Source organism: Pseudophryne corroboree, chromosome 1, assembly GCF_028390025.1.
Source record: "Pseudophryne corroboree isolate aPseCor3 chromosome 1, aPseCor3.hap2, whole genome shotgun sequence".
NCBI classification, from domain to species: Eukaryota; Metazoa; Chordata; class Amphibia; order Anura; family Myobatrachidae; genus Pseudophryne; species Pseudophryne corroboree.
Window position 1 is genome coordinate 807,928,707 of NC_086444.1, and position 16,300 is coordinate 807,945,006.

General features: G+C 46.8%; 1 protein-coding gene across 2 annotated transcripts in view; it reads left to right on the forward strand.

The window, feature by feature from the left end:
* The first annotated feature begins 7,225 nt into the window (after positions 1 to 7,225).
* Positions 7,226 to 16,300, forward strand: part of PAPSS1 (3'-phosphoadenosine 5'-phosphosulfate synthase 1) — a 366,081-nt gene continuing 357,006 nt past the window's right edge. For both annotated transcript variants that reach the window (XR_010176283.1, XM_063919199.1), the window contains exon 1: positions 7,226 to 7,621. Coding sequence is in view for 1 of the 2 variants with exons in the window: in XM_063919199.1 (XP_063775269.1) it covers positions 7,562 to 7,621 (60 nt within the window). In the remaining variant the exon portion in view is untranslated. The remainder of the gene's footprint in view (positions 7,622 to 16,300) is intronic.

The window sequence follows — 16,300 nt, forward strand, 5'->3', positions numbered from 1 at the left end:
AAGAAAATAAAGGGAACACTAAAATAACACATCCTAGATCTGAATGAATGAAATATTCTTATTAAATACTTTGTTCTTTACATAGTTGAATGTGCTGACAACAAAATCACACAAAAATTATCAATGGAAATCAAATTTATTAACCCATGGAGGTCTGGATTTGGAGTCACCCTCAAAATTAAAGTGGAAAAACACACTACAGGCTGATCCAACTTTGATGTAATGTCCTTAAAACAAGTCAAAATGAGGCTCAGTAGTGTGTGTGGCCTCCATGTGTCTGAATGACCTCCCTACAATACCTGGGCATGCTCCTGATGAGGTGGCGGATGGTCTCCTGAGGGATCTTCTCCCAGACCTGGACTAAAGCATCCGCCAACTCCTGGACAGTCTCTGGTGCATAGTGTTGGTGGATGGAGCGAGACATGATGTACCAGATGTGCTCAATTGGATTCAGGTCTGGGGAACGGGCGGGCCAGTCCATAGCATCAATGCCTTCGTCTTGCAGGAACTGCTGACACACTCCAGCCACATGAGGTCTAGCATTGTCTTGCATTAGGAGGAACCCAGGGCCAACCGCACCAGCATATGGTCTCACAAGGGGTCTGAGCATCTCATCTCGGTACCTAATGGCAGTCAGGCTACCTCTGGCGAGCACATGGAGGGCTGTGCGGCCCCCCAAAGAAATGCCACCCCACTACTGACCCACTGCCAAACCGGTCATGCTGGAGGATGTTGCAGGCAGCAGAACGTTCTCCTTGGCGTCTCCAGACTCTGTCACGTCTGTCACATGTGCTCAGTGAGAACCTGCTTTCATCTGTGAAGAGCACAAGGCGCCAGTGGTGAATTTGCCAATCTTGGTGTTCTCTGGCAAATGCAAAACGTCCTGCACGGTGTTGGGCTGTAAGCACAACCCCCACCTGTGGACGTCGGGCCCTCATACCACCCTCATGGAGTCTGTTTCTGATCGTTTGAGTAGACACATGCACATTTGTGGCTTGCTGGAAGTCATTTTGCAGAGCTCCTCCTGTTCCTCCTTGCACAAAGGCGGAGGTAGCGGTCCTGCTGTTGGGTTGTTGCCCTCCTACGGCCTCCTCCACGTCTCCTGATGTACTGGCCTGTCTCCTGGTAGCGCCTCCATGCTCTGGATACTACGCTGACAGACACAGCAAACCTTCTTGCCAAAGCTCACATTGATTATTATTATTATTATTACATTTTATTTATAGGGCGCCACAAGTGTTTTGCAGCGCCGTACAAAGGACAGTACAGGGAGACAAAACTTAGCATAACAGTAAATAAATAACAAAAATGGAGTGCAGGTAACAAAGAGCAACACAATTCTCAAAACATAATACAGCTTAGATGTAAGTAGCGAAGGAGTAATCATTGTACTACTTGGGGCTGGCGGCCATAGATAGAGATGAGCCTTTACCAGCAGGAGAGAAAGCAGGTAAAGATGGTCGCTGAGTGAAGTGTGTCAAGAAGAGGGTTTAGACAAGAGGAAAGAGGGCCCTGCTCTGAAGAGCTAACAATCTAGTGGGGAGGGGCAACAGACAGATGACATGAGGTGCAAGCAGGTAGAAGCCTGATGGTGGTATGCGAGCAAAGCAGAGATGTCCAAGGCATGGGGCAGGGGAATGGAGGAGCAGCCTAAGGACTAGGTTATGCATTGGAGGGGTACGCTTTGATGAATAGGTGGGTTTTCAATGCCCGTTTGAAGCTTTGCAAGGTCGGGGAGAGTCTAATGGAGCGGGGGAGCGCATTCCACTGAAGGGGTGCAGCACGGGCAAAATCCTGAACTCGTGCATGGGAAGCAGTGACCAAGGCAGAGGAGAGGCGACGGTCATCAGCTGACCGTAGTGGGCGGGAGGGAGTGTGAAGGGAGAGGAGGTTGGAGATGTAGGGAGCAGTGGAATTAGAGATGGCCTTGTATGTGAGGGTGAGGAGTTTGAAGAGGATTCTGTAGGGGAATGGGAGCCAGTGTAGATTTTGTTGAAGGGGAGTGGCAGAAGTGGAGCGGCGGGAGTGGAAGATGAGCCTAGCTGCAGAGTTGAGGACAGATTGGAGGGGAGCGATGTGGGAGCAAGTGAGGCCAGTGAGGAGCACATTGCAGTAGTCAAGTCGTGAGATGACCAGTGAGTGGATGATAAGTTTAGTTGCACTCTGGGAGAGAAATGGCCTGATGCGAGCAATGTTGCGTAGCTGGAACCGACAAGATTGGGCCAGAGCTTGGATGTAGGGTGCAAAGGAGAGGGAGGAGTCAAGAGTGACGCCCAGGCAGCGGAGTTGGGGAACGGGGGAGATGATAGTGTTGTCAACAGTGATAGAGATGTTTGTAGGGGGTGTTGCTCTGGCTGGGGGAAAGATAATAAGTTCAGTTTTATCCATGTTGAGCTTCAGAGAGCGCTCAGACATCCAGGAGGAGATAGCAGAGAGGCAGCTGGAGACCTGAGAGAGGACAGAGGGGGACAGATCAGGAGAGGAGAGGTAGAGTTGTGTGTCATCAGCATAGAGGTGGTATTGAAGGCCAAAGGAGTTAATGAGCGCACCCAGGGAAGAGGTGTAGAGGGAGAATAGAAGGGGGCCTAGGACAGAACCCTGAGGGACACCAACAGGAAGGATGGAAGGGTGTGAGGTGGTTCCGGAGGCAGACACAGAGAAGGAGCGGTTAGTGAGGTATGAGGTAAACCAGTCAAGGACGGTGCTAGAGAGGCCAACATTTTGGAGTGTGCGGAGGAGGAGAGGGTGATCCACGGTGTCAAAGGCAGCAGAGAGGTCCAGAAGGATGAGCTGCACTACCTGAGCCACTTGTGTGGGTTGTAGGGAGGTTATACAGGCACGTGGAGGCCACACACACTACTGAGCCTCATTTTGACTTGTTTTAAGGACATTACATCAAAGTTGGATCAGCCTGTAGTGTGTTTTTCCACTTTAATTTTGAGTGTGACTTCAAATCGAAACCTCCATGGGTTAATACATTTTATTTCCATTGATAATTTTTGTGTGATTTTGTTGGCAGCACGTTCAACTATGTAAAGAACAAAGTATTTAATAAGAATATTTCATTCATTCAGATTTAGGATGTGTTATTTTAGTGTTCCCTTTATTTTTTTGAGCAGTGTATATATATATATATATATATATATATATATATATATATATATATATATATATATATATATATATATATATATATATATATATATAAAACCAAAGAAAAGACAGACGGCACTACAAGACTTTTACGTAGGTGAATTTTTAGTGCACAACATCAGTGCATGTTGTCAACGTTTCGGGGCATGACACCCCATCATCAGGATCCTGATGATGGGGTGTCATGCCCCGAAACGTTGACAACAAGCACTGATGTTGTGCACTAAAAATTCACCTATGTAAAAGTCTTGTAGTGCCGCCTGTCTTTTCTTTGGTTGTATTTGGGGTTGCCATACCCCAGGAGGGCACACAAGCAAGTTGTACAAGTGGGGGTTGTTGCTGCCCTGCAGGAGTGCCAGGTTGGACATTTGTTATATATATATATATATATATATATATATAAATAAAATATAAATAAATTCATCTGCCTGCCTCTTTATTAGGGGCCCCATTGTCTGAAGTGTCCCGGGCCCCCCATAGTCTTAATCCGGTTCTGGCCCGACCCCCCGCACAAGTACAAAAGCATTACACAGCGGCAATGCTTTTGTACTTTAGGAGTAGCTCCCTGCCCGCGCAGCTCCTGCGCGCTGGCAGAGAGCTACTCGTCGCTGTGGTTGTCGCAGCGGCTGCGTGTGACGTCACGCAGACGCCGCGGCCCGCCCCCCAACGGTCCGGGTACACCTGCGTTGCCCAGACAGCGCCCCCTAAACGACAGCCAAACGCCGCCGGCCCGCCCCCACCCTTCCAGGGTATCCGGTCAGATGGTTGACAATGACATGGTCGACATGGACTAATGGTCTACATATGAAAATGGTTTACACATGAAAGGTCGACACATGAAAAAGTCGACATGAGTTTTTCGCTTTTTTTTCTTTTTTGGAACTTTTTTATACTTTACGATCCACGTGGACTACGATTGGGAACGGTAACTTGTGCCGAGTGCAGCGGTAGTGGAGCGAGGCACCTTGCCTGAAGCATGGACACCCAAAAAAAGTAAAAAAAAATTCATGTCAACCTTTTCATGTGTCGACCATTAGTCAATGTCGACCAATAGTGAGTGTCGACCTTAACACTGTTGAACATTCATACCGGAATCATCTTCCAGCGACTGCCTCTGCCTGTCAATCAGGCAGAGGCGATCGCAGGGCTGAGACAGCCGTCGGCTGTCTGGCATGCGCCGGTGCACTGCGGCACCGACGCATGCGCAGTTCAGACCTGATCGGCTGCTGTGCGAAAACACACAGCAGCGATCAGGTCTGAATTAGGCCCTGTTTGCTGAGTGGGGGGGGAAGAGATGTGTGCTGAGCGTTCTGTGATAGATCGCTCAGCACACATCTCCCCGTTTATACCCCCCTTTAAGCCTGTACATACTGGGAGATAACACTGAACAATATGCACAATAACAATCTGTTTTGAAAGATCTATTGTTCAGATCGTCCAGAGTTTATGCCTGTACGATGAACGATGTACACACCTGCTGCTCGCTGGCATTCATCTATGATCTATCGAACATGCAGCTTAATTTTGACTACATCATTGACCTGCATGATCGGGGAATGTGGGAAATGATGTCACTGAACGATATCGTTCACTGTGTATGCACTATACCGCTGTACGATATAGCGCTAGTCGCTCATCAGGGGACTGTTGCCCAGTTTGTATGGGGCTTTCATTTCACTCACTTTGTAAATCACTCACTTAAACTGGGCACACACTGATAGATGTATCTCTCCCGTGTTCTCTCAAACGGGTGATATACCTGTAGGCCATCACTGGGTGTATACACCTGCTTGCAGGTATATCGGCATGTCCTGTGTGTACGGGCGACCTGCAGTCTGTACACTGGCTGCAGGGAATGAGGGCCTAATTCAGATCTGATCGCAGCGGCAAATTTGTTTGCTAATGTGCAAAACCATGTGCACTGCAGGGGTGGGGGCAGATATAACGTGCAGAGAGAGTTAGATTTGGGTGTGATGTGTTGAAACTGAAATCTAAATTGCAGTTAGGGAAGCCAATCCTGGGCCATTTTTTCAATTCCGGGTATCGGGATTGAAAAATGGTCAATCCCGAGATTCCCGGGATTGGCTTTAGACTGTGTCCGGCCGCCCCCCACGCCCCGCCCCTCCCGCCCTGCAGACATAAAAAAACCCCGTACCTGCACAGCCAGGTAGCGGGTGATGAGGAGCCGGCGGGTGAGTGTAGGGGAGCCGGGAGGAGGCAGCGGGTGAGTACAGGGTGAGCTGGGAGGAGGCGGCGGGTGAAGACCGGCATACTTTCCGGCTCGGCGGCTGCTGAAAGCGCAGCGTGACCTCACAGTCACAGGTCACGCTGCGCAGGGGGAGACAGGAGGAGGGAGCCGGGCAGCGCCTGAGCGTCCTGAGGACGCTCAACGCTGATCCCTCAATCCCCGGGATTGGAGCTTCCAATCCCGGGATTGAAGCTTCCAATCCCGGGATTGAATCACGGCCGTTTTTGGGCCTAAATCCCAGGTTCTCGATCCCGGGATTGGCCTCCCTAATTGCAGTGTAAAAATAACGCAGACAGTATTTACCTTGCACAGAAACAAAATGACCCACCCAAATCTAACTCTCTATGCAAACGTTATATCTGCTCCCCCCCCCCCCCCCCCCCAGGGCACATGGATTTGTCCATTAGCTGCAGTCAGATCTGAATTACCCCCTGATAGCACCGCTTGGATCAAAAGTAAAGAAGTAATGGGCCAAGGATAATGGTGTAATAAAAAACGCTTGACAGCAATGTTCGATGTACTAATAAATCAGACATCAATACTACACCCAGCATCCCGAACAGATACTAGTTAGTAGTAGCAGTGGTAATACGTCTAAGAAGGACAGCAGCATCCCCTCCAACTGTACCTTCTTAGCAGGTACCAGTGGTGCATGCAGGGGGGTTTCCGAGTACCTGGAACCCCCCCCCCCCCTGATAAGCAAAACTTTTTATTTTTGAGACAGAGACTGCTGTGTATTTGTAGGTATGTATTTATGTAAGTATGTGTTTGTTTGTGTACTTGTGTATGTCATCCTTGCCTACTCTCCCGGAATGGCCGGGAGGCTCCTGAAAATCGGGTGACCCTCCTGGCCCCACGGAAGAGCAGGCAAGTCTCCCGATTCGCGGGGTCCCCCCTGCCCGACCGCCCACTTAGTGTGTAAAGTGGGCGGTCCGGGCAGTCGATGACGCGATTCTTGCAGAATCGCGTCATCATAGCCACGCCCCCTGCAGTGTAATGCCGGTGATCGCGGCATTACAGAGCGGGGGGCGTGGCTTAAAGGAGGCGTCATCGTGACCCCACCCTTGCTCCGGCCCTGCCCGCCCTTGCTCCACCTCCATCCCGCCTTCGGCCCACCCCCTCCTCTTCATCACAGCCTCCCCTGCCCGCCCTCTGAGCCGACCTGGCTGCTCTCTCCCACAGAGTGCAGCCAGAATGTCGGTAACTATGGTGTATGTCTGTATGTTTGTGTATGTATGAATTTGTGTGCTATATATATATATGTATATGTAATTATATATCTATATACATACAGTATACATATATACGTACATACACACACGGAAACGGGTGGCACTTCATATGCTGGCTGTCTGGATCCCGACGCTCAGCATACCGGTGACGGAATCCCAACAACTATTTTCCCTCTTGGGGTGTCCACGACACCCCTGGAGGGAGAATAAATAGCGTGGCGCACATAGCGTGCCACCGTGCCCACAGAGTGGTGAGCGCAGCGAGCCTGCAAGGAGCTCTTTTGCGCTTGCCCCGCTGCAGGCATATCGTCGGTCGGGATACCGGTGCCAGTATGCTGGGCGCCAGGATCCCAAGCGCCGGTATGCACGTAGTAGACCCCACGGAAACCCCCTGGCTAAATCCTGCGTTTGCCCCTGGGTACAGTATCTTTTTTTATGGTCTGTATAGATTTTTTAGCTCTCCAAACTTCTATTGAAAGTATATGAAAAGGGGCGTGACCCTTTACCCGTGGCCACGCCCATTTGCTAATTGTACCAATTTTTTTTATGTGTATTATGTTGGAGGGTATGCCGCTGCAACCGCCTCATAGCACAGAGACATTATAGAGCTACTACGCCAGCTCAGCCGATCACTTCCTGCAGCTTCCGCCGCACTGTGTGAGCTCGGAGTCAGCTGCTGCTATTTCCTCACTTCCGAGTCCCGGTCGGAGCAGGCGCAGTGCCGGTTGCAGCCAAGGTACCAGAGCTATAGCTCGGCTGTAGGGGAGGCTCGGGCGTGGACACTCCCCCGTCCGTCTCCTCCGGCATCTCATTCAATGCCTGTGTCTTGGACACGTTGCTGTATTCCTGCCTGAACAGCGCCGGCATTATCCCAGCAGCGCCCGGAGCCGGCAGCACTCAGCAGCAACAGTAGCAGCAGCAGCGCAGCATGGATTTAACCGAGAACAGGAGCAAGAAGGTGAAGCTGAACAGCAAGTTGCAGAACTGGGTGAGTGCCCGGTGCGTGGGGTGCTGCTCTCTCCCTGGTTGTCTCACATCACTCTCCGGGCTCCTCTCTCCGCCAGGGCACCAGGATAGGGAAGTAGTACTGTCGTGTCATACAGTCAGTACTGGGTGTCATGGGTATCTGAAACAGAACAAGCTGATAGCATGGATGTAAGAGGGCCAGTCACAAAACCAGGGCCATTAGCAGAGGGTGGCAAGGTGCCCTCCTGAATTCAGTATGCGCTTGTTATTAATGACCATAAACAAATGCATGGTCATTTAAATTGCTGGTGGACTTCAGTTTTTTCTGTTTCACTTGCATGTTACCATTTATATATGTAATTTCACTAGTTTTAAATTGTTGCAATCTGGTTTGCAAACTGGGTGCCATTCAGTGAAGGTTTGCCATGGAGTGGTAAACCAATCCCAAATCAAATGTTTTATGGTCAAAATTCCAGTGCTGGTGGCTGCCATACATATAGTGCATAGACAAACAGAACCTTTGGCCCTGGGGTGCCATGAAAAATAAAATGCTGACACTCTAGGCTAGGGTGATGTGATTAGAGAACGTTTGGGGGAAAAAAAAAATAAAATAATATATATATATATATATATATATATATATATATATATATATAATTTCTCTTGCAGCCACCATTGTAAACATGGGTGTGAGCGGGTGCATCTAAAGGCCAGTACTCACGGCCCGATTTGGGAGAGATGTGTGCTGAGCTAACCGCTCAGCACACATCTCTCCCGGCGCTCAGCACAGCGCGATCTGTGCTGAGTGTGCGGGGGGAGACGGGGGGCCGCTCATTTCACCCAGCGGGTGAAGTGAGCGACCCACTAGATTAGCCTGCATGCAGGCCAATGTAGCAGCAGCGATAGCGATGTGCGGGGCCGCGCATCGCTATCGCTGAGGGGGCTACACACGGAGCGATGTTGCTGAAAATCTAAGCAATCTAGTCAGATTGCTTAGATTATCGCTCCGTGTGTACCCCCCTTAACAAACTCCAGTCAACAGATTATGGATTGCAAGTCATCCCCCCGCTACGCTCACACACCATAGCTTCAACTAGTAGATGCTATTAAAATATTTCCCTAAAGGTGGGTACACACTAGGCGAAGTGCTCTATTAGCGACGTTGCCTAGTGTGTTCCCTTCCCTGTCGGCGGCAGTGCGTACACACTGAGCGATATGCAAACGATAATGCTTGGTGACGTTGCAGCCGGCAGTCCAAATTGAGCTGCTTGCACATCCGACAGCAAGGGTTGTTAATTGCCGCCGCGCATTGTTCGTCATTGAGTAGCGTACACACTAGTCAATATGGTAAACGATGTCGTACAGGAAAGGCAAAATGAGTGACGTTGTTAACTTTATCGGCAAGTGTGTACCCACCTTAAGTGTTAACTTCTTTCAACCATGTCAAAGAGGCACGATCTTGTGTGTTTCCAAATAGGGATAAATTATTTTAATTGCCATGCACGGTTTCACAGATCTTACTAAAGCTGTTTCTGTCTCTTGTCCACTCTTTTGTGAACTGCGCTGTATATCTAGATGTAAATAGAAATGTTACCATGGTAACTGTTTACTATGCTGTAGCTCAGTGACGGGCAGTAGGCCTCATTCAAACCCATTGGTTTGCGTACATCTGGTAGATCGGTGCATGCGCAGTGACTGTACTGCACATGTGCTGGTCTCCTCCTTCAAGATTACTCGCAGTCCACCCTAAGCTGCAGCATTTTGACATGCTGCAGTGTTTGGGTGGCGATATGGGAACCGCTCTACCTTTTTAGTATATACTTTTTAGGGTAGTTTCCAGTCTCTTTTCAGCTGGATCCCTGAGGGCGGCCGTATCAGGAGACGGTAACGCCACTTGTTTTGATAAGCGTGTGAGCGCCTTATCCACCCTAGGGGGTGTTTCCCAGCGCGCCCTAACCTCTGGCGGGAAAGGGTATAATGCCAATAACTTTTTTGAAATTAGCACTTTTCTATCTGGGTAACCCACGCTTCATCACATACATCATTTAATTCCTCTGATTCAGGAAAAACTACAGGTAGTTTTTTCTGACCCCACATAATACCCCTTTTTGTGGTACTTGCAGTATCAGAGATATGCAAAGCCTCCTTCATTGCCGTGATCATATAACGTGTGGCCCTACTGGAAAATACGTTTGTTTCTTCACCGTCGACACTAGATTCAGTGTCCGTGTCTGGGTCTGTGTCGACCGACTGAGGTAAAGGGCGTTTTACAGCCCCTGACGGTGTCTGAGACGCCTGGGCAGGTACTAACTGGTTTGCCGGCCGTCTCATGTCGTCAACTGATTTTTGTAATGTGCTGACATTATCACGTAATTCCATAAACAAAGCCATCCATTCCGGTGTCGACTCCCTGGGGGGTGACATCACCATTATCGGCAATTGCTCTGCCTCCACACCAACATCGTCCTCATACATGTCGACACACACGTACCGACACACAGCAGACACACAGGGAATGCTCTTATCGAAGACAGGACCCCACTAGCCCTTTGGGGAGACAGAGGGAGAGTTTGCCAGCACACACCCAAGCGCTATAATATATATGGGAACAACCTTATATAAGTGTTGTTTCTTATAGCAGCTTAAATATATCAAAATATCGCCAAAAAATGCCCCCCCTCTCTGTTTTACCCTGTTTCTGTAGTGCAGTGCAGGGGAGAGTCCTGGGAGCCTTCCTCACAGCGGAGCTGAGCAGGAAAATGGCGCTGTGTGCTGAGGAGAATAAGCCCCGCCCCCTATTTCGGCGGGCTTTTCTCCCGGAGTTTTAGATATCTGGCATGGGTTAAATACATACATATAGCCTCAATGGCTATATGTGATGTATTCTTTTGCCATAAAGGTATTAAATATTGCTGCCCAGGGCGCCCCCAGCAGCGCCCTGCACCCTCCGTGACCGCTTGGTGTGAAGTGTGTGACAACAATGGCGCACAGCTGCAGTGCTGTGCGCTACCTTCATGAAGACTGAAGAGCCTTCTGCCGCCTGTTTCCGGACCTTCAATCTTCAGCATCTGTAAGGGGGGTCGGCGGCGCGGCTCCGGGACGAACCCCAGGGTGAGACCTGTGTTCCGACTCCCTCTGGAGCTAATGGTGTCCAGTAGCCTAAGAATCCAATCCATCCTGCACGCAAGTGAGTTGAAATTCTCTCCCCTAAGTCCCTCGATGCAGTGAGCCTGTTGCCAGCAGGACTCACTGAAAATAAAAAACCTAAAAACTTTTTCTAAGCAGCTCTTTAGGAGAGCCACCTAGATTGCACCCTGCTCGGACGGGCACAAAAACCTAACTGAGGCTTGGAGGAGGGTCATAGGGGGAGGAGCCAGTACACACCACCTAATCCTAAAGCTTTATTTTTGTGCCCTGTCTCCTGCGGAGCCGCTATTCCCCATGGTCCTGACGGAGTCCCCAGCATCCACTACGGACTACGAGAAATAGAATTATCGGTAAGTAAATTCTTATTTTTTAGAAGGCGTGTTGAGCCTGGAAATCTGCTTCTTTGGATGCAGACTTCCTGGCTGAGTATCCCGCTGGTTATTTTGAGTAAGCCGAGACCGATGGTTTCAATGGTTATCAGATGCAGCATCTCTGAACCAGGCCACATGTACAGTTCTCAAACTCAGAGAAACACTCAGCAAGGGAATTTAGCTCCCAGGGTGAGTGGCCGGAGCTATTCAGTTGACTTCATCACGCTCTGCACTTAGAAGATTTGGTAAAGTGCTTTTTCCAAAGTAAGTGCTGGACGTGATGCTGTTGTCACTCTCGGTAACACTGCAACTGTCACAAAGGCATTAATTACAGTAGCATAGGTTTATGCTCGCACCTCAGGAGGGTGTGGGCAGAAATCTGCTAGTCGCAGGTTTACAGCACAGGCAATATAATAGCTTCGGGCACTCCTCTCTAGAGCTACAGCTCCAAGCTTCAAATTGCATTCACTCTTTTGGACAGCGCGTCCAATCTGTCAAAAGTGATGGGAGATCACGGGGCGCAATTCAATTGTTTTTTGTTTGTTTTTTGCACTGATCGCGCCCATAATGGTTGGATTTAGCCATGCAAAGCAGCTAAACCCGACTAAAGTGCTGGGCACGATCGTGAAAATTGCCGTTTGGGCGAACAAACGGATCACCTATTATGCATTATCGCTCACGACACCCTGGGGGGGATTGAGCTGAACTGTATACGCCGGCAGCTATCGCGCCAGAACCGTGGTGCAATTGAATAGCTCTGTTTGGCTGCCATCTGTTGGCGGACAAAACATTTAACTTCTGCCCAATGTGTATGAGTCTCTCATGATTTGGGACTGGGGATAGAGACAAATGGAAAGTGAGACTGAGATCGGAAGGACAGAGTTCATGAGGATTTTGGGGTCAAGCTCACCCATTCATGAAGACTAGTAGCTTTTGCTATGTGTAATTTATAATGTAAGGATCCTATGAAGCCTGCATTCAATGAATGTTATTATAGAAAAGAAAAGCTGATGGTTTATCTCAGTCTTTGGACTGATGGATCTGATGTAGGAATTCAGGTTCTTGGAGGATTTCCACTTTCTCTTCATGGGGGTTAACGGACTACAGGTTGAGTCTCTTCTATCCAAAATGCTTAGGACCAGAAGTGTTTTAGGTATCGGATATCTCCGTACATTGACATACCATAACTAGATATCTTGGGGACGAGATACAAGTCTAAGCACAAAATGCACAAGTTTCATATACACCTTATACACACAGCCTGAAGGTCATTTTATACAATATTTTTAATAATTATGTGCATTAAACAAAGTTTGTGTACAGTGACCCATCAGAAAGCAAAGTTTTCACTATCTCAGTCGTGCTCAAAAAAATGTGTATTTTGGATGTGGGAGACTCAACCTGTGTCTTGGTTAAGTAGTTGGTAATATAACATCTTGAGATAAACTAGTGTGATATCACTGAAAAAAACCACATTATGAACTAGACTCCTAAAATGAGATTCTATGAGCAAGATTGTGGCAGTATGGAATACTGCGTTTGTAAGGCATTGTGATGATTTCCTAAAACAAAACTCGTATTAACGAGTTCTAGTTTTCAATAGGCGTTATTAAAGCTTTGCTTTAATTGTCTTTCACTTGATGGATCAGCTCAAACTACCTACTGGTTGCTATGACTTTTTGCATGTTTGAATTTTTTCAAGTTTTGTGCAAATTAACTTTAACCCACAGATGTGGAACTTTGCATCAGTGTGTCCCACAGCATACTATTAGGGAGGGACAGTGATGCCTTTAGTGATTCCCCTACTTTGTTATCAGTAGTACCGTCACTGTCGGTACGTAATAAAACCTTACACCGTACTATACATAGCATTATCTGTCTACTTATATTATTTTACAAGGCAGAAGGTAATCCACCCATCAGGTCGTTATAACCATTTACAATATTAGTTACGCATGTTTGCTTGATCTATGAGGAAGCTAACAATGTTTGTTAAGCATGTTTGCTTCAGCTGTGAGGAAGCTAACCCTGAACTCTGCACTTCACAAAAATCTGATTTAGGATTGTTAATCTATACATCAAAGCAACTATTCATCAGATTTGTTAATTGTATTTCAAATTTGTGTCTTTCAGAATACAGTAGGCACTGTCGTGATTGTGAGATGTATGAATAATTGTCATGATTGGATGTATGGTTGTTTGAACGTGAAAACCTTTATCCTCAGTAATAAATTAAATCAATTCAATAACACCTCTGAAATAACATCAGCAGGAGTTTTAATAAAAAATAAACCATGTTACAAACTATATTATATCTGACAATTCAATGTCCCTCTACACAAACTTTCCTTAGTACTCCATACTTTCCCTTCACTGGACCTACTAGTAAAATTTGGACCAATACTGCCCTTTCTTTAAATTAATGAAGTGAGCAGAAATCCCGCACGTCTGACCTGAACAGAAAGGAAGCTGTGTGATAGTCACACGGAGCATCCTCTTCTGCTATCACTACTGCTGGCACCGCTTGTCTTAATATGTTTGTCGGAGGACGTCATGTGATGTAGAAATTGACTTCTCCAGGCAAATAATTAGAGCAAAGATAAGGCCAGAATGAATTAAGTAAGGGTGATACAGATTATAAATCATGGAACAAACAATGGGGTCGATTCAATTCGGCAATTTATGAATAGCGCCGGGAATTAGCTCCCGGCGCTATTCAATTCAGCTAAAGTTAAGTCGGCGAATGCCCGTTCTCGCCGACTTAACAAGTAGTTTTGTCGGGAGAACGGGCATTCTCCGACTTAACTATCCGCGGCGATGCTGATTCCCGACAGAATCAGCCTCGCGCCGGGCGCGCAGCAGCACTTTTGTCGGTTTTCTTCTCTCACCCCCCGGGGATGAGAGAAGAATTCCCGACAATTGCGGGTAACTAGCAGCTGAATTGAATCGCGTCGGGAGCTAATTCCCGGCGCTATTCATAAGTTGCCGAATTGAATCGACCTCAATGTGTTCAATGTAGCACAGCAGCCAGAAGATGATATATATTATCCACAAATACAGTTCTTGTATAAAGAGTTCAATGCATTCAAAGTTACTTCAGTATATGATGATCAGCAATCGGGTACTCCCAAATGGAAAAATAATTGAAGGGGCATATAACTATTTTACTTCTCCCTCCTGTATATGCGTTAATGCAAATTTAGATAAGTGGGTGTTTTCAAAACTATTTTTTTCTGTGTGTTGAAGAACATTAATGTTAACTTTAATTCTTGAACCCCTTGCATGAAAGAACAAATGCACCCAGCAGTCCACATTCACCGCACAGTGATTAGGATGACCATATCGTATTGTTAGAAGCAAAGCTTCAAAGTTGAATTGTTACAGCTGTAATTGTCATCCTGTGGGCTCCTGTTTTCTTAGCATTTTATAATTTCTAGGGGGAATTCAGTTTGTTTTTTGGGCATCTGATGTAGCTATTCATGCCGTGGACTCCCATTTCTTACCCTCCTGAGGTGGCGAACAGAAATGTTTGAGAAGTTTGGCTTTTCGCATATTCACAGTAGCGTTCCCAGTAATTTAAGTGGGTTTAGCCACTTTATAGGTCTAAATCCAGTACATTTAAATCTTAGTCTCACTTGATTGCAGGGGTGAATGTCTGGTAAGGAATTGGGTAGTAAAAAGCAATGAGTGCACAAATTAAACTTTCTACAGTATTTTGTGAGTAATGTGTATTTTTAGAAAATGTCTTTAAAATGATTTGGATACAGACTGGATGTGGGAAGCACAGTGGTAACATCACTGCTTTACAACCATGAGGTCATGAGTTTAGTTCCGGACCAAGGCACTATTTCCATAGAGTTTGTATGTTCTTTCTGTGTATGCTATACATGGGTATTCTCTGGGTGCTCCAGTTTTCTCTCGTACTCTGAAAATGTTATGGTAAGTTAATTCTCAGAAAAAATTATCGTGTGTGTGCCCATGTGATGGGTGAATGTTGATTGTTAGCTCCACTGAGGCAGTGACTAATGTCAATAACTGAAATATTGGGGTATATTCAATTGAAGTCTGATCCATTCCGACATTCATTTGTCGGAATGGATCCGACCTGGGCTATTCAATGCAATCTCAATCTCCCCGTCTCTGCTCCTGCATCTCACTTCTACTTTTTCTAAAGTCGAATTGACATGGTCGAAAAGGGGGCCAAAACCGACTGTTTTCAACACAAGCACGCGAATCGGCAGCTATTCCGTCGTTCCACGTGCTTTTTGACAAGTCGAATTCCTCGACTTGTTGAATAATTTGGGGTTAGTTTGAATGGGTTGGAACCCCTTCCGACCTAAAGTCGAAAACTGCTGTCTTTTCGACAGACGGCAGCTTTCGACTTCAAATGAATATACCCCATTGTCTGGTAAATGCTGCACAGTGTTTGTGCGGTGTATATAAATAATTTAAAAATTATTGTTCTGAGTCAAAGGTGACATTTGGGCAGCGGGCTTCAGGGTTGGGTCTGCTATTTAGGCCCCTTTATCCTGACTCACTTACTGTAGTTTACTTGATCTGAGGTGTAATTTTTGTTGTTGAAAAGACAGATGTAAAGCTGGGTACACACTATTACCATATTTTGTGCGATTTTGGTACTTTCAAGCGATTTGTTGATCATCCTATAGTGTGTATGCCCGGTCTGTCATTCACTGCTGTCATTCATTGAATCATCCCATTGGATGTGCTGCACGATTCCATGGCTGACGCAGTGCTACATGCAGCATGTAACAATGCATTGCACCATCGTACAGTGGATCGTGTAGTTTGTAGGATTAAGTGTTACATTGGGTTGCACTGTCGGAAGGTGTGTACCAAGCTTTAGTTTCATTTTGATCTATTAATGGCGTCTTTCATTAATTTTTGGATTTGGAGTCATGATGAAATAGTATTCTTGACACTTGACACCCCCCTACATTCCTTTTATGTATGTAATAGCGTTTTTTAATTTGGGCACACAAGATTATAGTGCAGTGTAAAGATAGGAGGATGGAGGTAAGTGAAAAGAGTAGGATTCCCCCATAACAGAGAGTAGTGGTGTTAGGCTATCAGCTTGGTATATTACATTGTTGGGGTCAAGCTCCCCTCTGTGAAAGTACATTATATTTTATATTGTAAAGATCTTATGATGCTTTAAGGCAGTG